This window comes from Hemicordylus capensis, chromosome 2 (assembly GCF_027244095.1).
Source record: "Hemicordylus capensis ecotype Gifberg chromosome 2, rHemCap1.1.pri, whole genome shotgun sequence".
Lineage (NCBI taxonomy): Eukaryota > Metazoa > Chordata > Lepidosauria > Squamata > Cordylidae > Hemicordylus > Hemicordylus capensis.
Window position 1 is genome coordinate 169,250,931 of NC_069658.1, and position 24,569 is coordinate 169,275,499.

General features: G+C 45.3%; 1 protein-coding gene across 2 annotated transcripts in view; it reads left to right on the forward strand.

The window, feature by feature from the left end:
- CFAP91 (cilia and flagella associated protein 91) overlaps window positions 1-24,569 on the forward strand; it is a 77,743-nt gene that overhangs the window by 33,419 nt on the left and 19,755 nt on the right. For both annotated transcript variants that reach the window (XM_053298520.1, XM_053298521.1), the window contains 6 exons: window positions 1,222-1,404; window positions 1,606-1,748; window positions 3,938-4,054; window positions 7,935-8,006; window positions 21,836-21,982; window positions 22,557-22,778. In XM_053298520.1, coding sequence (XP_053154495.1) covers window positions 1,222-1,404; window positions 1,606-1,748; window positions 3,938-4,054; window positions 7,935-8,006; window positions 21,836-21,982; window positions 22,557-22,778 — 884 coding nt within the window. The remainder of the gene's footprint in view (window positions 1-1,221; window positions 1,405-1,605; window positions 1,749-3,937; window positions 4,055-7,934; window positions 8,007-21,835; window positions 21,983-22,556; window positions 22,779-24,569) is intronic.

Genomic DNA, 24,569 nt, shown 5'->3' on the forward strand with positions numbered 1-24,569 from the left:
TGAATAATGGCTGTCATATTGCACAATGTCACACATATGGTGAAATGTAACATTTGCACAGTTTCACAAGAGTGAGGTTGCGCAAGCACATAAATTGCAGTTGAGTTGCGCAACAGTAAAGCCATAGGGGCTATGCCTTCATCTTCTGCTTGTGGCTTCCCAGAGGCATCTGGCAGGCCACTGTAGGAAACAGGATGCCTTGGGCCTTATCCTCCAAGTATCTTCTTATGTTCAGAGCCAGCATGGTGTAGTGGTTAGAGTGCTGGACCAGGACCAGGGAGACCCGAGTTCAAATCCCCATCCAGCCATGATACTAGCTTGGTGACTCTGGGCCAGTCACTTCTCTCTCAGCCTAACCTACTTCACAGGGTTGTTGTGAAAGTGAAACAAGTATGTAGTACACCGCTCTGGGCTCCTTGGAGGAAGTGCACGATATAAATGTAATAATAATAATAATAATTAATAATAATGTTCGGATGTAAGCTGTTTGTTTATTTTATTACACTTTCATCCTACCCTTCTTCCAATGAAGGTAGAGCAGTGTTCATGGTCTTCCCTGCTTTTTCTTTTCAACGTCCTGATAAGGTAGGTTAGTCTTAGAGAGAGTAGAGCTATTCTCACAACCATCAGTTTCAGGGTAGGAGGCAGTAAACCTAGCTATTCAGGCTCATATGGAGCCATGGAATCCCTACAACACAGCTTTTCCAAACCTGGTTAACTCAGATTCTCTACCCTGCTCTTAACTGATGTAGAAGGAAATGAGCCCTCTTCTGCCTTTCTCCCCCGGTCATGTGGGCACATGCAGCCTTTTCAGTCAGCAGAAATCTGTGCTGCACGCCTGTCCCTGCATGGTTACCATAGAGTTCTGTGGCCAGAGTGGTCAGCAGGGAGCAGTCTCTGCTGTCATAAGGTTTTTCCAGGTTTCTGGCAGGGTTGTGTTTGGAGGACCATCCACAGCAAGGCAGGGCTTTCATCCCTGATTTCAATGAGGGTCCACCACTGGATCCTTGGTTGTCTGGGTGCTGGGTTTGCAAACCCAGAGGTTCTGATCATCTGGGAGTCATGAGGTAGGAGTGCTCCTGTCCTTCCATCCACCCCAAATGGTCTTTTGAACAAGCCCAAGTCAGTTTCAAGGCTGAGCCCAAATCTTAATCTTGGCTCCAGAAAAGCTTGCTTTAGATTTTCATTCAAAAAATTATCTTGTCTGAAATTTCTTCTTAGCAATCAGAAGAATAATAGCTAAAGGAAAAAATGTGGAAGGAAAACTGGAGAGAAGAAACGTCATCAAGGACTACACTGACTATGAATCACAGCCTTATGCTCCTCTCTCAAGAATTGGTTACTTTCCAGACAATCATGCGGATCGTTACATAGTGAAAAACCACTTTCTCAACACATATGATGGTAAGTCACACTAAGGAAATATTCCAACATATTTACTCCTTGCTAGGGAACAGAGAAGCTATTTGGAGTGAGGGAGTTCTGCATGTGCTTTAGGCCTCTGTTCCTGGCAAGGTATCATTAAACCAAGGCGACTAATTCTCTTTCACATTAACACTGAAACCTCTCTGTTCTCATGCCGTCCTCCCATTCTGTCTTTCTTAGGCCTGCTTGAGCTGGAGGCATCTCTCCCTGACTCTGTCACGCAGCCCCAAACTGAAGCTCCCAAACCCAGGAGCACCACCACTAAGGATGGGTTTATTAAACGGTCTGCTAGACTAGAGATGGAACTGGCCCAGGTTTATCAGGTATTCTGCTTCATGTGAGGCATTTCCTGTCTGAACAACATGCTGGTTAAATATCAGCATTAGGACATTAGGCAAGAAATCAGGGCTAAGGAAAACCCATGCCAGACACTTTTTTTAGAGAGAGCAGGTTGGTATTATTTGATCACTACTGCTTGACTGCGGTGGCCCACATGCTGTGCTGTGGCAGGCGGGTGGAAGAAGGGTTATGTGGTTGCAGGGAGCATTCAGCATCCCTGCGGCGAAGACTTTTTGTGCAGCCAAGTGGATGGGGAGGTGAAACAATTTTTGTTTCTCTCCCCTGGCAGCAAAAGATCTTTCTGCTTGCAGGCATATGTTGACACAACCCTCAGGGACATATTCTTGCAAGCAGAAAGGTCTTTTGAAGCAAGGGGAGAGAAGCAAAGAATTCTCCCCATCCCCCTTTGCACCCCTCAGCTGCACAAAAAGCCTTCGCCACAGGGATGCCGAAGGCTCCCTGCAAATGCACATCCATTCTCCCACCTAGGAGAGGAGAGCTGGTCTTGTGGTAGCAAGCATGACCTGTCCCCTTAGCTAAGCAGGGTCTGCCCTGGTTGCATTTGAATGGGAGACTAGAAGTGTGAGCATTGCAAGATCTTCCCCTCAGGGGATGGAGCTGCTCTGGGAAGAGCATCAGAAGGTTCTCAGTTCTCTCCCTGGCAATTTCAAGATAGGGCTGAGAGAGATTCCTGCCTGCAACCTTAGAGAAGCCGTAGCCAGTCTGTGAAGACAATGCTGAGCTAGATAGACCAATGGTCTGCCTCAGTATATGGCAGCTTCCTATGTTCCTATGTTCACCTCCCTACTGCTTTGCAGCATATGGGCCTTGATCTTTTGACCTCCATTCCATGAAGGCAAACAAGAGAATGCTCTCTTCCCCCTGCCTCTTTCTTTTCTAGCAGATTGAGACAGCGAGGCTGTTCACACAAGCAGCCCAACCCAGGCTAGGGCAGCCCAGCCTAGGTTGGGCTGCTCACGTGATGCAGCCCGACTCGCCCCCACTAGCCTGACTTTTAACCCCGGCCCGTAACTGGGACTAGAGGGCTCAAGGGTGCCCTCAACCCCAGGTTCAGGATCATGTGTGTGCTCGGGCTGCATGTAGCCCGAGCGCACACAGAATCCGGCACCTAGAGCACCCAGTGCAGAGGGGAATCCATCTTGTCACGTGGTGCATTATGGGATTCCTCGAGGCCAGGACTTGTTTTCCCAGCCTCCAGTGATCCACACTGCTGGGAGCAGCTCAAATTGTGTGGGCATGCCATGGCACACTGAAGAGCAGCTCCTTGCTCGTCTGTGGGGAAGGTAGTTTCAACCTTGCCTTCACCCTCCTCACCTATTATAGTTGTGAGAACAACCTTTGTATGTGAATGAAATAATGAATTACAATGTAAAACACAGATCATAAATTTTAAATGCATTATAGCAAAAGTTGGTATGAACAGTGTGCAAGGCACATAAGAAGCAAACGATGATGCGGTACATTTGAGAACAACTTATGGCTATCCTCCAGATGATGTGCATTTGTTGTAGGAACAAATGGACACCAAACAGAATGGAGCCCAGTTGCTTTTGGTTTCTATGCAAAACTGACATGATGTGCTAAGTTGGGGGCTTTGTTTTGGAACTTCATTTGTTACCCATTCATTTTTGTCAGACTTGATATTTTTACTTGGCTCTTGCCACTGGCAAGAGCTGCAATATGCAGCCTGCTCCTAGTGGATGTCAAAACCGCCCTGAGCCATTTTTGGAAGGGCGGCATATAAATCAAATAAATAAATAAAACCTTGAGTACTCATACTGCCCTGGGACACAGCATTGTCCTGGGGCAGTGTGGGTAAAAAAATGGGCTGCTGCCATGAAAAATGGATGGCTGCCAGTCTGGCCAAGAGGCAGTTGGCAATGGTCGCTCGTGCCACTGTTGATATATGTGATGGCAAAAGTGAAGGAAAAGTACGCATTTTTTAAAAAACACCCTAAATGGATCCCAAAATGAGTGGCGCGGGACCCAAATGGTCCCAAACTGAACTCAAATCTAAGCAACAAAAATGAATGTGGTTTATATATATACCACCTTTTATCAATGATATCCAAGCGGTGTACAAAAATGAAATGAAGACGCTTCTGAGATAATTTTTGTTTCTCTGTATGCCCTGCTACTAACTTCCCTGCAGATACTGCAAGACAGGAAGAATCAAGTTCTAGAGCCACTCAAGCCACTTCGTTTCCTTCAGAAGGTATCAAAGTTAGTTGGGCGACCTCCCACTCCAACACTGGACGTCCCTTCACTAGTAGGTGACACCTTTCCGACTGTTCTTGTCATAAATATACTGCTGCTTATTATATTCGTGAATTGTGGTTAAAAGATCAGGAGAGGGTTGCCATTCTTTGATGTAGGGCCCTTTGCCTTTTTACAATCCAGTTTTTAGGAAGCTGCTTTCTGTTATGGAACTGAGGGATTTTTGAAAATGTAATTGTATCCAGAAAGGATCTTTCCTTTCCTTTCCCTTGCAACCTTAGAAACCTTTCTCCCTCTGTTAAAACAGGACATATTTAATGGGACTAGCTTGTCACATTAATTTCAAGGGAACTACTCGTGAGTAATCTAGTCTGGATGTCAGCCATTCAAAAATGGAGTGTAATTAGTTAGCTTTTTAATATAATTATTGAATGGATTTATAACAGTGTTGCCTAAGAAGAGTGGTTACAATAAAATCAGAGAAGGCTTATGATAAAATCAACTGAGAAAATTTACCATCCAGTTTCAAAGGAACAGAATAGATTTTGGTTTTGAATTTAATATCCAAATATCTGAATTTTTCCTCTGAAATGCTTACAAACTGCCTTCCACTCTCCCAGGAAACAAGTCCGTGCTTCAGTATCTAGGGGCATTTTTCAAACAGACCCTTTCTTTTTAAGCTCCCACCTTACTTAACAGTGGGTTCTCAGCAGGGGCCAGACTCATCCAGCAGATTTTGAAGTAGGGACATGCCTAAAGCACAGTTCGAAGCATAGTTTGAGCACTTTGAGGGAAATTAGAAAAGGAACTTTAAGAAAACGGAGAGCAGGTGCTTACCTGCTCTCTGCTGCCCCTTACAGCTTCCTGCTGAGGCGGCGCATGTCCCCAAAAATCCCCTCACGCCATCAGTAAAATACAGTATGTTGCTATTATGAAACATGACTTGAAGATTTTTCCATCTGGATCAAGATCCATCGATATCCATAAGAATGGGTTCTGCACTTGCACAGGAACCACGTGGTAGCCATGCCGCAGCTTGTCAAGATGTCCAAGCCCCACCCCCACACCAGAGTGTGCTTTTTAAAGGTGGGCTGGATGCGACGTCCCTCAGTTCTTTTCCGACCGCCTTTGCATTTGGACCTCGGTCTGCCGCCTCTTAGTCAGAAAGTTCCTCGTGAGTTCTTCATTCTAAAAAGAAAAAAGAAAAAAAAGGACTGATATCAGTGTATGACCCATTTCTGACTGACCAATCATCCTTGACTTCTAATGCGGACCGGCTGACAAACTACGATTGGATTTTGACCTACAGAACGAACTAGACTTCTCTTCTTCGCGTGTCAAAATGGTTGACGAGAAAAAAATGCTTCAAAAGGTGTGAGGGCTGTAACGCCAAACTCCCTTCGAAGGACCTCCATGACCTGTGCCTGATTTGTTTGGGCAAGGAACACAATGTGTCCTCGTGTAAAATATACCTATCGTTTTCCAAACAAACTCGGAAAAATCGGGCACTTCGCCTCAGAGCGGCGATTTATGATGAGGTGTTAACTCCCTCAACATAGGGCATGACTCATCCATGTCATAGATGAGTCCGCCGCCAAAATCTTTCTCAGTCCCTCCTTCGATACCGATTCTACATTGGTCGAAGTTGACGAGTTCAACGTCAAAGCATGGGTCAACTCCCAAGCATAGTTTGACATCGGGCCATCGGCTCAAGTGTACATCGACTATCAGGGCGGAACTGTATCCCGCAGTTTGTGTGCTCTCAGTGTTCAGATGTGGCACTGGTGCATCCGACGAGTGTCCCCAGTTGCGGTGCACATCAAGGGTCTGGACAGTATCCTGGCTGACGACCTCAGTCGAGTTTTCTTCCAGGATTGGCAACATGAGTGGGAGCTAAAATTGGAATACATAATACCCCTCTTCCACTGTTGGATACAACCATCAGTAGACCTGTTTGCAACCTCAATGAACACAAAATGTGCCTGCTTTTGATCCAGAGTGGGACACAATCCCAGGTCCTTAGGAGATGCCTTTCAACTAGACTGGTCACAGGAGACACCATATATGTTTCCTTCTCAGCCGATCATCGCCAGAATGGTAGCTCATCTTCTTTCGAATCCTACAGCCTGCATTCTCGTAACACCGTGGTGGCCAAGGCAACCTTGGTTTCCACAGGTACGCAAACTGTCCAGGAACCTGTACCACCAGCTACCTCAGAGATGAAGGTCATGTCCTTCACCTGGACATGCACACCCCAGAGGGTCAGCCGGAGCTGACCATTTGGCAAATAGGCTTCTAAACCATATCCTACTCAACCAAAGGAAGGCCTCTACCAGACGCAATTATCTGAGCAAGTAGCTCCGGTTCAAGACCTATGCAAGATCCCAGGGTGTTCTACCAAGACAGGCATCTGTCCGGCAAGTTCCGCTGTATTTGTCCACTCTAAAGCCGCAAGGACTAGCCAGCGTCTCACTGAAGGTCCATCTCGCTGCCCTTTTATCAGAGCACCCATTCCATCACAAATGGAAAGACACTATTTTCTCATCCAGAAAGTAAAACCTTTTTGAAAGGCCTTTCAGATATCTACCTTCCAGTTAAGTCCCCCATGGAGCCATGGAGTCTATCTTTGGTGCTTTCCTCACTCACCCAGGTGCCATGGCTACAGCACCTTTGAAAATGGTTTCCTTAAAGACTACCTTCCTGATCACCATCACCACAGCATGGCGAGTCAGTGAGCTTACAGCTCTTAGAATTGATTCTCCTTACACAAGGTTCTATCAAGATATGGTCTGGATGCGCCTGGACTGCTCTTTTTTTACTGAAAGTGGTGTCTAGTTTTCACCTGAACCAGGACATCCTTCTGCCTACCTTTTTTAGGAACCCTTCCTCTGCCCTAGAGAGATCCATGCACTCGCTAGATGTACGCAGAGATCTCTTATTCTACATGGCATGTACAAAGGACTTTAGGTCCTCCACACGCCTCTTCATAGCCTATAAAGGCCCCGCCAAGGGCTCTTGTACTTCTAAACAATGATTGTCAAGGTGGCTGGTCAAGCTGATCCTGCTCACCTACAGTTGAACAAGACTCCACCGGAACCCATCAGCTTCCTTGGCTGCACACCTTTCCGGAGTGACTTTCATGGACATCTGCAAAGCAGCTACCTGGTTGCCGGAACTCCCCTTTATTAAGTACTACACCATAGATGTGCACTCTGCTGCTGAGGCTAGCTTCGGGAGGAGCATTTTTAAAAGAGTAGATAAATAATATCTACTGCACCCTCCTCCATTGGGAGCTTGCTAAACACCCATTCTTATGAATATCGACTGATCTTGAGCCAGATAAACAGGCTGATGATCTGGTAGAGATCCATCGATATCCATAAGACCCTCCTGACTTCCTTTTTGCAGTAGTAGTGCTCTGCTACATGCTTAGTGGTGTGCATGCCATTGCTCTTGGTGTTCTCTGTCAACGATGATGAACTCTCCTGCTTACCTGGATGGTCGTCGTCCACGGCAGTCATTGAACAACGGAGGGACGTCGCATCCAGCCCACCTTTAAATAGCACGCTCTGGCGTGGGGCTTGGGCTTGGATGCCTCGACAAGCTGCAACATGGCTACTGCATGGTTCCTACGCAGGCGCAGAAACCATTCTTATGGATGTCAATGAATCTCTACCAGGTCATCAGTTATAGGTGAGCAGCCTGTTTTTACATGGCCTCCAGTTTTTGTCACTTGCAGCTTCCTGACAAGGCAACCTGATCCAAAAGACAACAAAATTGGTATATAAGGGATTGAAGTCATTGTGTTTAGAAGTGAGCTGTACTCCTAAGAAATCTAGGTGATATTACACCGATGGTTGATCTGTGCCTTTTTCTGAGTGCTTTCGTGAAGAAGCTGATTCACTATGGTAAATTCTTTTGTGCTTTTGCAGGTAGATGAAGAGAGAGAACTAGCTGTGATAACGCTGCAGAAGTTGATACGAGGCAGAGCTATCCAGAACATGGTATCTGCTGTCTTGTCTATGGTATCAAATAATGCAATAGAAGGCCCTATGTGTACTTAGGCTGAGTTCTGCTTCTCTTTCCCAACCCCAGACACCGTCTAGTCAGTATCTGCAGCAAAAGGTCCACTTAATGTGCCACACCTCATATGCAGCATGACCTCTGAAACTGTTAAAACTAGGTTTGATGGAGACCAGCATTGTGACCTCTAGATTAAATTAATATATCACAAGTGAGACCTGTGGCAAAATGTTATGGAATATCCTAAGACAAGTGCTGTCCATGGCTCCAGCCAGCCTGAAACAAGAGCCTTTTAGAGTTGTTCAGCCCATGCCAAGCAGGAAGGGCAGGAATAAGGTTACACTTGCCCTTTCCCACTCCTGTGAAGCCTTCTTCTGTTGTGCTATAGCCCTAGAAGGTAAGATCTGGAGCTGTTTGCTATCACGAATATGAATATTTTATTTCTATATATTGTAACATGGGAGGTGGTCTAGATAGTGGGAATTTCATTCTGTTCCTCCTGAAACATTCCTGTACAGTGTGGAGAGGGGGATTGCCTCAGGGCATGTCTGCTTCCCCTCAGTCCTAATCCCTTCCTCCAGGATACCTCTTGTAAGCTGTTTGAGCAGGCCCATTCCCTCTCAGACTCTGTCCTCCATTTTCCTTTAAAAAGAAAACAAAATCTGACACCAAGGCTGAAGAACCCTGAACATTCCATAGTAGTGGAAGCTCACAGGACTATTTTGCTTCTGCTTCCCCCCCCTACACTGTTTATTTTAATTTCTCTAGGTTAAAAGTGCATTCTCTAGGTTCAGTGGATGCAGAGCAATGGCTGTAGCCCAAGTTCAGAGTTCTTCAGCCGTGCTGTCAGTTCTTTGGCATGGTCTTTGTACTGATGGGATTCGTGCCTGTGCAGAGACCTGCATTAGAAACTTCCAGAGCTTGAGAGAAAGAGATTTTGGCGCTAGCCCTGCCCTCAAATGTATCAATTCTGTGCATGTCCCAGCTTCATATTTCAATTTTTTGCTGACCACCACAGTAATTGCCTCATTTTGAGCTTTCTTCACACTGTTGTTGCCGGAAAAGGAGAGTGAGAGGAAAAAATAATTACTTAGATCTTTGTTCTTTCAATTGTTTTCTTTAGATTTTCTTCTGCTTATCATTGTATTTCTTGATTTCTAGATGTTGCATTATTATTTTGTTTGCCCTTGCTGTCCCTTCCCAGCCTGCTTCTAATCTATGGCAGGAAAAGCCACTTTTAAAAGGTGTGAACAAATTACAGAATACCGATGGACAGAGATTGTCATCTCCATCATTAAGTGTTCACTTGGCTGCCATATCAGCCTATCACATTCAGAGTTCTTTCTTCAGGTATCCTGTTGTAAAAAGGGTTTTCAAAAGGTTAGATCAGTTGTTTCCACCAACTCCTAAACTCGAACCCTCTTGGGATCTATTTTTGGTACTTCTGTTCTTGATGCATAATCTCTTTGATCCCCTTGCTACCACTGACTTTAGACTCTTATTCTTTAAAACAGCATTCCTAGTTGCAGTCACTTTGGCACACCGCGTCAGAAGACTCTGAGGCGGGTCTCACGATCAGTGAGACCCGCTTTTGCTGATAGATGATAGATGATAGCTGCAGGAGCCCTGGACAGCCGTATCGGCCGCCCACACGATTGCCGGCTCCGTGATGGAGCCGGCGGGGGCTGGGGGGAACAGGGGCCAATTGGCCCCCAGAAGCTCCAGCATGCCCTGCGCGAGTGTGCAGGGCATGCTGGCGAGACCCCTGGAGCTGGGAAGCGGCTTTTCACCTCCCCACCAGGGGTCTCCTCGTGAGTAGCCATGGTGTGGAGCCGCGCTGCGGCTACTCACAATCAGAAAGCCTGGGTTTGCGGAGCGTTCGCTCCGCAAACCCGGGCTTTAGGGAGGGCTACTTGAGTGGGTTACCTGCTCGTAAACCACTGGGCTCACCTACGAGCCCGGTGGTTTACATGATCAACAAAAATCAGGCTAGGCTCTTCTCTGTGTTATTTGACCTTTTATAAGGACAAGGTGTCCTTAGAATCAATACCTTCTCCCTCCCCAAAGTAGTGTTGGAGTTCCATCTCTCCCAAGAAATATGCTTACCAGTTTCTTCTCCATCCCCTTAGACTATTGAAGTGAAGATGCAGCATTCAGTACGTGTACACTGAGCTTGTTCCTTTTATACTGACACAATGACATTTAGAGGTCACCTTGCCTTTTTCTCTGTTACTCTGGTCCAAAGGGACTCCCAGTCTCTTTTCAGCGGCTATCTGTCTGGATAACCTGCAGGATAATGTTGTGCTATGAATTAGCAATAGAGACCTTACCCACTTAGGCACATGCTCATTCTACTAGAGCAGTAGCTACTTCCAAAGTTTTCCTATCAGGTCTTCCTTTGGAAGCCATTTGCCGAGTGTCTACCTGGTCACCATCCTCAGCTTTCACAAGACACAGCACTCTGGACCTGAGAGCAAGGAAGGTTGCACAGTTTGGCATCCTGGGGACAGCAGTCCAGAGAATAGCATTATAACTGCCCCTCCACCAGGTATGTGGCTAGTCATCATCGCATCAGTGTAATGCACAGAGACCATACAGAAGAAAGACACATTGCTTACCTGTAACTGTAGATCTGGATTGTGATCTGTTGCATTAATAACGAATGGGTTCTGCACCTGCGCAGGGACTTCACGGATAGATTGACTAGCTCCTTGCAATGCCCACTCTGCCAAGCATGTGCTTCATTTTTCTGTTGATATCAGCAGTTGGTGTGCCATTTTCTCATTTTCTATTTGACCTCCAAAGCCTCAACACCTCTTTCTCTGGCTCCTCAGTGCAAATATTAATAAATATAGGCAAATACCTATAGACATTGAGAAATATGATTGGATATTGCTGGTTTTTTGAATTTACAGACTGTTTAAAGGCTATTCTTTGCTGTTTGGATTTAAAGTTGGTAAAAAGGATTTTGAGGCATGCTGTGCCTTGTGGCATGCCACTATCTCATTATGGCATCTAAGTCTTTGGGGTGGGGGGACTTTCAAGCACTCTGTAGAGTGCTGAGCTAAGTTGCCGTTGATGGACTACCACAACACATGCTTACTGTGTTTAGGAGAACAACATAACCCAGTGACATGTAAAATTTGTTGCTTGTTCTCCAAACAAACACTGAAGAATCAAGTGCTACAATTTCAAGTGGCATTGTACAATGAGGCACTTGGACATCCGACACCAAGGCCAAATTACCCTTCGACATTAGAGTCTATATCGAGTTCGGCGTCGTGTTCTACAGTAACATGAGCGGTGGATTCTGCAGATATGCAGTCGAAAGCCACCAAGGAATCTGAATTTAAACGGCCAGAAATGAAGCCACTCCATAAGCATAAAAAATAGAGACACTCCTCTGAGGAGAGAGAGGACTCTTCTCCGTCGAAGAAACGCTGTAGCAAGTCTAATTCCAAGTGTAGTACACCTTCTCCTACTGCTTTGCAGTTGGAGACCCGGTCTTCGATATCAAGTGACTTGCCATTGCCATAAGAATTGACGGAGTTAGAATGAATACTCTCGGTACCGACTATGACATCGGACAAGGTGTTTTCGCCCCTGATATCAATGCCGAGGTCGATGACAGAGACCGAACATGGAACCTTGACCAGTGTGGCAGAGGGAGAAAAAAGGAGAGTTATACAACTGACTGTCAGTAGTCTAGCCACCTGGCAGGGGAATCTAAGATGTAGCTCACAAAAGACCAGTCTGGGTTGCAGAGGCTAAAGCATGGCTCGGAATATCTCTCTGGCTCAGGCTGGAGGCTGTCGACACTATGGATGATGTACGTTGTCTTCCAGTGGCTAACTGCAAGCTGTAGACATGCTTTATAGTCCAAGCTGATAACTCTCAGCTGGCAGGGATTCAAGGCTTATCAGCCCTCTGCAAGATACATTTACTTCTCCTGATGGATTTCAGCTGCACATGCCGTCTCGTGACCCGTCTTTGCTGTGCAGTCAGTGGGTTGTCTGCACAGCTCATCCTCTGGTTCGTCAGTCCCTGTCTCTGCTGCCTCAGACTGCTGTGCCTGCTCTGGGACATCAGCTGGACCTTCCTCAACTATCTCTTGGGAACTGACAACTGGGGTCTGCCCCTCAGGCACCCCTGCATCGGCTGGAGGGCTGTCAGCATCCCCTTCCTCCTCGCTATCTGAGACTGAGGGCGTGACACTGTCTCCTGCTCAAACTCCGATGCAGTTCCCATCCACGGCTATGCCACCGCAGAACTTTGACAGAGAAGATTATGTGGATTTCGGAGAAGAGACTGGGTATCATGATGAAGGAGTCTCCTTGGTCCCCAATATGGCTACTACCTGGCTGGCAATGTTAGATTTGTCTAATAGCACACCGCTGGGATCCACATTTCAAGGTGTTCTTAGTGGAGGTCTCGATGCTGAACAGGATTCCAAGGAGGGGCCCCTCTCAGTACCGAAAACGCCATCAATGTCTCCAGTACAGATATCATCTACTACAATGGGACCGTTAAGGTTGATGTCTCCATTAAGGCATACTGAGGATCATATTGCATTGCTGCGACCTATTTCAGTATTCTCAAAACTGGTGACAACAACTGCTAGTTACATGCTGCTGTTCTGGAAGTCACCACTACAATATGTGGCTACTTAGGATTTGGCACCATCAAACCTATCTGGGGTTGCACAGCAGAGACAGATAACTTACACTTGTGGTTTTAGACACAGCCTTATGGTTTTTTATCTGGCTGATTATGTAGATTACCAGTTGTGGAAGAACCAACAGGGAATTTAGCAACATACAGTACAGCATGAAACACAGCTACATGTATGTACGGCATCAGTGCCAGTCTGTGTACCATCAACAATGCATACTACTACAACATCAGTAGCTTGCCAGACAATGTCTCCTCTTGCACAACCTTTGCAACCAGTGCAACCTTCTGCCCCACATCCACAGGAGCCATGTAATCCACCAAGAGAACCAAAGGATTCACAAGTGCCTCCTCAACCAAAGAAAAGTAAAGAAGAAGACATCTCCTGTAACACCTCCAGTGGATGATGACGACGGAGATGGATATACTATGGATTCCACAGAAACAAATTTAGACGGAGGTGATTTCCCTCCTGACCCATCAGCAGAAGTGCCTCCAAAGACTTTGCTTTTACCCACAGAAGAACTAAGAGCCTATCATGCTTTTAAGAGAGATGGCTGAGGCTTTGGGCTTAGAATTGAAACAACCAGAGGCTGATCTTAAAGATTCAGTCTACAATATCATGGCTAAAGCAAAGACTTCAAACCCGGTGGCACTTCCCATGTTACCAGTTATTACCAAGGCAGCCCAGTCTGCATGGGAGGTGTTGCAGACATCTATACCTACATCGAAAAGATTGGAAGGATTATATAGAATACAGGAAGAGGATAATACATACCTGGTACGTCATCCAGTACCAAACTGTACTAGTGGATTGTGCAACTTCGTCAAAGGAAGGTCAGCGTCATTCAACTCTGGCTTATAAATAAGGAAGAAAGATTGATGTATTAGGAAGGAAAATATATTTCACCTCAAGCCCGTCCATTAAGATTGCTAATTATGCCACTTGCCTTGCTAGATATGGCCATTATTTATGGTACATACTTTTCCAAGATTCCACCGATGTTTCCAGAGGATTTTCAAGGTAAGTTAGCAGAGACTTATGAGAAAACTAGTTGTAACTAGGCAGCTGCTCAGCATGTCCAAGCTGAGACAGACTCAAGAGCCATGACAACGGCTGTAGCACTACGTTGGCATGCATTGTTGCAATCCAGCAACTTACAGCAGGACATTCATGATCAGGTGGAACATTTACCATATGATGGGAAAGGACTTTTCTCTGAGAGTACTGACTCTACAATAGAGTCCTGGGGAGGAAAATCTAAATACACAGCAAAAACATTCATGGCATCTACATCAGCCCGTTATCAGTCATACGGCTGCCAACAGCTGCGTATAACTTTTAAACATCAGGAATGTAAGGATTTCAGGAGAAAATATCGCCCTTATTACAAAGTTTTGGACAAAAGAATAAGGGATGGGCTGCTAAGCCTAATAGGGACCAGAATAAGCAGACTCTGATTTGCAGGTCTGTCCACTGCAATTGAAACCAAATGCACCAGTAACACTGCCCAAGGCTCACAGCACCAGCTTTGTGATTGCCAGCAGCTCCATCAAGTTGGCAAGTCATGCTCAAGAATGGTATCACATAACATCAGACCAATTGGTGTTATGGATTATAGAAATTGGTTACACACTAGAGTTCAAAATTTTCCCTCCATTTTCAGGGATGAAATACATGAGGGCAATTCCTGTGTTACTGGAGGAGATATAGGTGCTACTGCAAAAGCAGGCAGTTGTTCCAGTGTGGTGTACGGAAAGAATGTCCAGATTTTATTCCTGTTATTTTCAAATCCCAAAGAGGGATGGGGACATTTGGGCAATAATGGACCTGAGAGAACTCAGTGTTTATGTGTGGACGTGCAAGTTCAGAATGATGATGTTACAAGGAATACTACATCTCCTGTGCAGGGAGGAGTGGGCTGCAATGTTAGACTTGAAGGATGCATACTTTCATGTGGGAATACAAGAAAACCATCACAAACATCTAAGATTCACAGTGGGCAATGCGGCGTACCAATATACTGTCCTTCCATTTGAGTTGTCAACTGCGACGCGTGTATTTACGAAGGTGGTGGTGGTAGCAGTAGCATATTTACGTATGGAGGGCATCGTGGTCTTCCTATGTTTAGATGACTGGCTGTTGGTCAGCGATGACAAAGCAAAGTTACATTCACAGATCTGGTTTGTGTTGAGGCTTCTAGAGGACCTGGGCATCAATGTCAACTGGAAGAAGTCGAATCTGAAACCACAAAAACACATATGTTACATCAGAGCAGTACTGGATACGTAGTTAAAAGGGGCACTCTTACCATTTATTTATTTATTTGATTTATATACTGCCTTTCCAAAATGGAGCGGTTTGCAAGCAATGGACAGATAACAGCAAATCAGGGACTTAGTTCACCAGTTCATCTTGAGTCCGCTGCAACTGGCAGAAGCTGTTCAAAGACTTATGGGTTTGATAACGTCATGCAATGCAACGATGTGTTATACGCGCCTGCGAATGCGAACTCTGCAGATGTATCTAAAGAATTTTTGCCCCAATGTGGACAATCAGCAAAGAATGCTGACGCTTCCCCAAAATTTATTGAACTCTCTGCGGTGGTGGACAGTACAGTCAAATCTGCAGACAGGAGTATCATAGAATCCCCACTAGAGTACCCCTTGATACCCACAAGATAGGTGACAATGGATGCCTCCTTGAGGGGTTTGGGTGCACATTGCAGCGAACATCAGATGCAGGGTCAGTGGGCGAAGCACCAGAGTTGTATGCATAGAAACTATTTGGAGCTACTAGCTGATCTGGATCGTGATCCGTTGAGCCCATAAGTAAATGGGTTCTGCGCCTGCGCAGGCACCTCGCAGGCCGACTAAGTAGCTCCTCGTGATGCCCAACCATCCTCTCGCGCTCTCAGCGCCCTTTATATTGAACGGCTGGGCGTCCTCCAGTCAGTTTCTGTTTGACCGCCACAGCGTTCAGACCTCGTTCGGGCTCCTCGGTAGCAGAAATTGTTGTGAAGAACTGTTATTACCACGGATTGTTTTTGGCTTTTCTCTTGCTTTTTGGACCAGTATAGTTGATGGATTGGCTTGTCTACCTAGTAATTTGACTTTGGACTGTACTTTTGGAACTGACTGTGGCTTCTGAGGCTTTTGAAAAACATTCTGCTGAACAGTAAGCGCTTGTCGACTAGGTGTAGCTACATGTGTAAGTGGAAGAGATTTAAGGCCTATGCTGAATTACATAAGTTCAGGGCTCTCCAGGCGACGGTGCGCCAGGTACTGCTTTATTTAACCAGTCTGAAGATGAACGGCCTGGCTAACATGTCTTTGAAGGTGCATTTGGCGGCTATTTCAACAAGGCTCCCAGGATGGGATGGGAAATCGGTTTTTACCCATCCAGAGTGTAAGAGGTTCATGAAGGGACTAAATAACTTGTACCCTCCACTAAAACAGCCATTAGAGCAGTGGAGTCTTTCATTAGTTCTCTCTGCTTTGACAGAGGGCCCTTTTGAGCCTCTACATTCAGCTGACCTCCGCTTACTGACACTTAAGACAGCCTACCTAATCAGGAGATAGTATTGCCTACCTTTTTCAAAGACCCACAGTCGGCACTGGAAAGGGCGCTGCACTCGTTGAATGTGCGTAGAGCTGTGCTATACTATCTGAAAGGGACAAGAGAAATCAGAAAGTCAAATTGGCTATTTGTAGCTTACAAGGGCAAGCACAAGGGGCAGCCAGTGTCCCATCAGCGCATAGCTCATTGGCTGGTTGAACTGATTCTGCTGGCATATAAGCAGCAGGGGGTTGCGCCCCCCCAGGACGATAAGGGCCCATTCTACCAGGGTGTACTCAACGTCAGTGGCTCATCTCTTGGGGATCAAGATGGATGACATCTGCATGGCTGCGACGTGGTCAACACAGCAGCCATTCATCAGACATTATGCGGTTGACCTGCGCATGGTGCGTCAGGCTGATTATGGGCGGAGTATCTTGAAAAGGGTGCTACCGTGAGGGACGTCCTTCTACACCCTCCTCCTTGCTGGGTTGCTAACTAATCACCCATTTACTTATGGGCTCAACGGATCACGATCCAGATAAACAGGTTGCTTACCTGTAACAGGTGATCTGGTAGTGATCCGTTGAATCCATAAGACCCGCCCGGAAACCATCCCCACTGCAGAAGTGAGGCTACAACGTAGCAGATCGTATGTTATGGGCGGTCTGCACAAAAACTGACTGGAGGACGCCCAGCCGTTCAATATAAAGGGTGCTGAGAGCGCGAGAGGATGGTTGGGCATCACGAGGAGCTACTTAGTCGGCCCATGAGGTGCCTGCGCAGGCGCAGAACCCATTTACTTATGGGCTCAACGGATCACTACCAGATCACCTGTTACAGGTAAGCAACCTGTTTTTTTAATGGCTTTGAGACAAACCATAAACTCATTTTTATCCACATAAGCTGGTAATGTGCATGGATCCACAATTCTGACCTAAGGTGTTGACCGAATTCCATTTGAATGAGGATATAACGCTACCTATCTTCTTTCAAAACCCAGAGACACTGCTGGAAAGGGCACTAAATTCCTTGGATGTACGACGTGCTTTGCTATACTATCTGAAAAGCACAAAGGATATGACAAAAACAGACAGGCTATTTGTAGCGTACAGGGGAAAAACTAAGGGTCGGCCAATATCAAGACAAGGACTTGCCCATTGGCGGGTGCAGCTAATTATGATGGCATACAAACAAGGGGTTAATCCCCCACGTGCCATACAAGCTCATTCCACACAGGCATATGCATCTTCAACAGCCCATCTATCAGGAATTTGTATGGGTGATATCTGCAAGGCTGCTACTTGGTCATCTCAGCAGTCATTCATTAAGCATTATGCCATTGACCTGTGTTTGGCAAAAGAGGCAGGATTTGGAAGGAGTGTGCTAAAGCAGGTGCTGGCATAAGCTTCAAGGGCTACTTTGCCCACCACCAATGGAAAAGCTGGCTAATCACCCACTCATTATGAATGCAAGGGATCATAAGACCCTCCCGAACCTCCCTGCTACATAGCAACGAGAAAACATACTTACCTTACAAGGACACTTAAAGATCATCAACAGAAGGTGGTCTACAATAAACTGAGAAGATGGTGCCCCAACTGCCGGTACCAACGGAAGCGGGAAGCACATTCTTGGCAGAGTGAGTGTTGCGAGGAGCTAGTCAATCTATCTGTGAGGTCCCTGCGCAGGGAGAGAACCCATTCATTATGAATACAATGGATGACTACCAGATCCTCAGTTACAGGTGAGCAACCTGTTTTTCTTCTAGTGGTCTTCTGTGCATTCACACGACCCTCTCACCTTCCTGCTGCAGCTTACCTTGCTTCTAGTGTTCTTCCTATGGTGGCTATTCCAGCTGAAGTGTGAAGGCGGGATATACACCAGGTGAATACATGTGGTGGCAGGGTCACTGTTAATCTCTCTTAAGCTCTGGAAGGTTCAGTGTGAGTCTCTGTGCAGGCATGAATTCCATCATTGTGAATGCACAGAAGACCACTAGAAGAACTACAGTCACAGGTAAGGAACCTGATTTTTTAAAAGGAAATGGAAGACAGAGACTAAATTTCTTCTGGTACAATGTCTGAAGTGAACCGTCACTGATTTACGAGAATGCTGGGTCCTGCCACCGCAACTACGCGATGAGGCGGGGGGCAGGGTTGTGCCCCATCACCTGAAGCAGGTATGGCGCCACCATCTTGGCTCCCCCTCCACATGGCCAGGACCGACCAATCGGGGGAAGGAGGCGATTGTGGCTCAGCTGCTTCCATTCAGGCCAGTTGCTCCGCAGCCTGGTTGTTAAAAACAACATTGTGGACATAATGAACACTAGTAACAACACCGTGGGAAGGCAAAAAGCTGCTTGTCTGTCAGCGAGGGCAATAGTTTTGATATCATGTGCCTTTTCCATTCCAGTTATTCTGAACTTAACTGAGATGGAAGTGGGGGAGGGTGAAAGGATTGAAGGAGACAAGGCAGAGAGAGGGACAGAATGTTTTTGAAGAAGAAACTATGGTTGGGAATCTGGGAATCTAGTGAAACCTCAAGGAAAAGTGGTGATGAGGAGGAGCCCTTGTGCCACCTCAGATTTTGGGGCTTCAGCTTCATTTGCTTCCATCTTTTTATTTGAGGAGCACAGATTAGTTCTCAGCAGAGGAGGCAGAATAAATGTTGCCATTATTATTAATATACATGCAAAAGAGTATTTCCAATTCCCAAATGCATTTTATTGAAATGATGGCCCAAATATATAGAAAATGGCCACAGAAGCATGATTATTTAGATTCTTGTTAAAAGGACATTTTTTAAAAGTACAAAGCTAAAGAATGGCTGCTGAAGCTGCTGCTGGGCTAGCAGGGGAAGCTTGGGAGCTGTAGCAATTGGGAAGCAGTTGGACTGGAGCTTGAGCATGCAGGATTGCAGATTGCAGTAACAGATTCTGTAGAAAGATGTGATGGAGGTGAAATTCAGGAGCATCCCTAATGTGGAAGCAACTGAGGTTTGTTAAGTAACAAGGGGTCAATTGGATTTTGAAAGCAAAGAGAGATCCGTCTGTACTGGCAATCCTATGTCGTGGGGCTTACTTCTTAGTAAGTTTGTTTAGAATTGCAGATGTCGTCTGTCTCCCCACCACCTGCCGGTAACTATACAGCCACTGCAGGTTGGCTACCAATAAGGCAGGCTTGACTGCAAAACCTGTTCAGTGTTTTTCATCCAGGAGGCTCCGTTCAGTAGACTGGAGACAGTCTGGGCAGTCTCTCTGTTTGTGCTGAGAGAATTCTTATCTGCAACTAAAAATAGAAGAGTGGACTCCCATAACCATAGAGAGCATGCCTGTTTCAGTTCAAAGATGAGATATGTTTTTAAGGATTATCTTCTGAGTCCTTGTTTTTTCACCTTGTTCAGTGAGATTAAAGTGGTCCCAAATTTCTGATTCATATAATACATGAGGTGCAGTTTAGCCTTGATCAAAGAGGAGGTCAGATTTGTTTCCCTCCATTATTTCTCTAGACCTGTAGGATTCTGTTGCTTCTCTAACAGGCTGAAGGCTTACTTTCCAACTGCAGGTTCTAAAAAAAGCGAACTCCCACATAACAATATGATTTAACCTGGTCAATTGTGTGACTTTGTGGATCTTATGTCTCCTGCCCAAAATTACCATTTTGGTTGAACATCATTAATACTCAGTTGACATACTGCACGTGGCGACATGGGCAGCTTGGGCACCACTCATGCCTTTCTGCACATTAGCCCATAATGGGTGTTGCATCACACAACTGTGTGCACGGAGTGCTTACTACCCAGTGTTGCTATCCTGCACAAAGTGCAGCTTCCTCCACGGTGCTTACACTCCCATAGACAAGCGGTACTCAAGCTGCCCACATTCCCTTGTGCAGTTTGTCATCCAGTAACTTTTTCTTCTTCTTTTTCTTCTTTTTTTACAATAGTAATCTAAAGTCATCAGAAGGTCACTTGGGCATGTGAAAATAAGCACATGTAAAAGATGGCTTGCATAAAGCAAGATTAATAATTCCTTCACTGATGCAGGGAAATACTTCCCTCCCCTAAGAGGTATCTAAATATAAGACCCTGACTAATCATAAAGGGTTGTACTGGACCCCTTTATTGCCCCGAGTCTATCCTGGATTATAGAATCAAATGCAGACTTTAATTTACAAAGCAAAAGAATGGTGAATGGATCTCCTGATGGGCCAGTAGGAGAAGCAAAAGTGTCAAAGATTCCTTGAAGGTGATTCAGAATTCATTCTGATGGGAGTTGGTGTTTTGTTTTGTTTTAAAAAATAAGTAAATAGCTGTAACCTTTTGAATACAGCGTTATAGAATGTTAAATATTTTGTTTACCTAGAGTGCCTAGGAGCCTATGCCAAACTGCAATAACCTGAAAATAAATGTTTTTGAAGCTTGAGAAAGGCTGTTGATCCCTCACCATGTACGAGTGTCACACACTTCTCCACTCTTTTTAGAAGCTTCATCACCATCAGGGATTGTTAACTCATGTTCTTCTAGTAGAGCTACTGGACCCTACCCATGCTCAGAAGAACAAGTCATTCACAAGTTTCTTGTATTCTGAGGTTTGATCACCTACATTAAGTATCTTGGAACCAACCATTGAGTCTTGTGATATGAAAAGCAACAACAGGCAGTGACAGAAAAATAATTCAAATGTATCTCAATGACAAGATCTTAGAAAGAGTAGCAATAAGATTTACAGGTGAAACTCGGAAAATTAGAATATCGTGCAAAAGTCCATTAATTTCAGTAATGCAAATTAAAAGGTGAAACTGATATATGAGACAGATGCATTACATGCAAAGCGAGATAAGTCAAGCCTTAATTTGTTATAATTGTGATGATCATGGCGTACAGCTCATGAAAACCCCAAATCCACAATCTCGGAAAATTAGAATATTACATGGAACCAAGAAGACAAGGATTGTAGAATAGAACAATATCGGACCTCTGAAAAGTATACAGTGTACTGTGCTTGATTGGCTAGCAAACTCGCCTGACCTGACCCCATAGAGAATCTATGGGGCATTGCCAAGAGAAGGATGAGAATGAGACCAAACAATGCAGAATTGCTGAAGGCCGCTAATGAAGCATCCTGGTCTTCCATAACACCTCATCAGTGCCACAGGCTGATAGCATCCATGCCACGCCGCATTGAGGCAGTAATTGCTGCAAAAGGGGCCCAAACCAAGTACTGAATACATATGCATGCTTATACTTTTCAGAGGTCCGATATTGTTCTATTCTACAATCCTTGTCTTCTTGGTTCCATGTAATATTCTAATTTTCTGGGATTGTGGATTTGGGATTTTCATGAGCTGTACGCCATGATCATCACAATTATAACAAATTAAGGCTTGACTTATCTCGCTTTGCATGTAATGCGTCTGTCTCATATATCAGTTTCACCTTTTAATTTGCATTACTGAAATTAATGGACTTTTGCATGATATTCTACTTTTCTGAGTTTCACCTGTAGAGGAAGAAGGCATTCAGTGTGATTAATTATTTTCCTGTTCATTAATTAATTCCCTGTTTTTGTTTTTAAAGATGTTTGAAGGGAAGGAAAAAAGACTGGAGCTGATCCGGGAGTTGCGTACCACTCATGCGCTCCAGGAGGATGGACAACTCTTGAAGAAGGCTGAGAAGCAAGCGACATTGGCCTTACAACGGCAGCGAGATTTACATGAGCACAAGGTTTGGCTGTGCATATAGAGGCACTGGGTCCTCAATTAATTTCCCCTTCCCTCATTTAAAGTTGATCCCTTTGGCAAAAATATGCATTACAGAAGCTGAAGCGGGGAAGAGGGCTCCAGTACCATGGACAGTATTTGGCCACCTAATGGCGGAATTGGGGGTGGGGGATGGAGGTTGGTTATCTTCTTTAAACCTCTGCAACCTCTAGCTATTTTGCCTTGTACTTGCCTGGGATGATGTGGGGATGGTGATTTAAAGCTCTTTCCTGATTATCAAGAGAGCATGGGGGCAACCTGGGTTCCCCATGCTCTCTTGATAATCAGAAAAGAGCTTTTCAACACAGTTGCTTTCAATACATAAATAAATGTAGTACTACAACGCTTGGGAGAAGACCTTAGGAGTTAATCATTACAATGCTGTGGGGTCAAAGTATGTGTGGGCTGTACCAGCAAATATCTGCTGCATCCTTTTCTCCCAGTTCAAGATTGGGTACTGAGCTCCAGGCTCATTCCTGTGAAGAAAAAGTAGGCCATTTTATATGATGGAGTACAATTCTTCTTCTTCTTGCCTTTAGATGTCTCAAATGGAAAAGCATTTGGCTCGGGTAGAAGGGAGGGCCCTTTCCAACATGTTGGATTTCCTCTCCAAAGAGCTAGTTAGGCTACAGGATGAGCGAAGGATCCATGCTTTTGCTATGTTAGCTGAAAGGCAACGTCGAATGCGGGAAGCAGAGGAGAGTGGACGTCGCCAGGTGGAAGAGAGGCGCAGACGTGAGGAGGATGAGATCTTTAAACAGGCAAGTGAAGGGCACGCAGTCTCAAGGAGACCCAGATCTGATCAAAGAGCAATTAAGTGTGTGCAGAGCCTGCTATTTTCACACTAGAACAAGGCGGTGGGGGGCAGCATCCCTCACTGAGTAGAGAGGCCTTCATGGACACAACACAAAACCAGGTTTCTATCATATTGTCTCACTTCAGTGTTTCAAATCTAACGGCATTCATATTATTCTTAACATGCACATGCATCCACAGACAGACACACACACACACACACACAAAGGCCTCCCTCTCCACATTTTTGAGTGAACTTCACCTTCCATTAGTTAGTTAGATATACACAAAGACAACTGCTCCTTTGGCCGAAAATAAGCATTTCATGCACAAAAATAGATGTCCACAAAATAATCATGTGTGGAGCTAAACTCACACACAACTGAGCTACATACAGGTGAAACTCAAAAAATTAGAATATCGTGCAAAAGTTCATTAAGTTCAGTAATGCAAATTAAAAGGTGAAACTGATATATGAGATAGACGCATTACATGCAAAGTGAGATAAGTCAAGCCTTAATTTGTTATAATTGTGATGATCATGGCGTACAGCTCATGAAAACCCCAAATCCACAATCTCAGAAAATTAGAATATTACATGAAACCAAGAAAACAAGGATTGTAAATAGAACAATATCGGACCTCTGAAAAGTATAAGCATGCATATGTATTCAGTACTTGGTTTGGGCCCCTTTTGCAGCAATTACTGCCTCAATGCGGTGTTGCATGGATGCTACCAGCCTGTGGCACTGCTGAGGTGTTATGGAAGACCAGGATGCTTCAATAGCAGCCTTCAGCTGTTCTGCATTGTTTGGTCTCATGTCTCTCATCCTTCTCTTGGCAATGCCCCATAGATTCTCTATGGGGTTCAGGTCAGGCGAGTTTGCTGGCCAATCAAGCACAGTAATCCCATGGTCATTGAACCAAGTTTTGGTACTTTTGGCAGTGTGGGCAGGTGCCAAGTCCTGCTGGAAAATGAAGTCAGCATCCCCATACAGCTCGTCTGCGGAAGGAAGCATGAAGTGCTCCAAAATCTCCTGATAGATAGCTGCGTTGACCCTGGACTTAATGAAGCACAGTGGACCAACACCAGCAGATGACATGGCTCCCCAAATCAACACAGACTGTGGAAACTTCACACTGGACTTCAAGCATCTTGCATTGTGTGCCTCTCCATTCTTCCTCCAGACTCTGGGTCCTTGGTTTCCAAATGAGATGCAAAAGTTGCTCTCATCAGAAAAGAGGACTTTGGACCACTGAGCAACAGACCAGTTCTTTTTTTCTTGAGCCCAGGTAAGACGCTTCTGACGTTGTTTGTTGTTCAGGAGCGGCTTGACAAGAGGATTATGACATTTGAAGCCCATGTCCAGGATCCGTCTGTGTGTGGTGGCTCTTGATGCACTAACTCCAGCCTCAGTCCACTCCTTGTGAAAGTCCCCAACATTTTTGAATGGCCTTTTCCTGACAATCCTCTCCAGGCTGTGGTCATCCCTGCTGCTTGTGCACCTTTTTCTTCCACACTTTTCCCTTCCACATAACTTTCTATTAATGTGCTTTGATACAGCACTTTGGGAACATCCAACTTCTTTTGCAATTACCTTTTGAGGCTTTCCCTCCTTATGGAGGGTGTCAATGATGGTTTTCTGCACAACTGTCAAGTCAGCAGTCTTTCCCATGATTGTGATTCCTAATGAACCAGACTGTGAGACCATTTAAAGGCTCAGGAACCCTTTGCAGGTGTTATGGATTGATTAGCT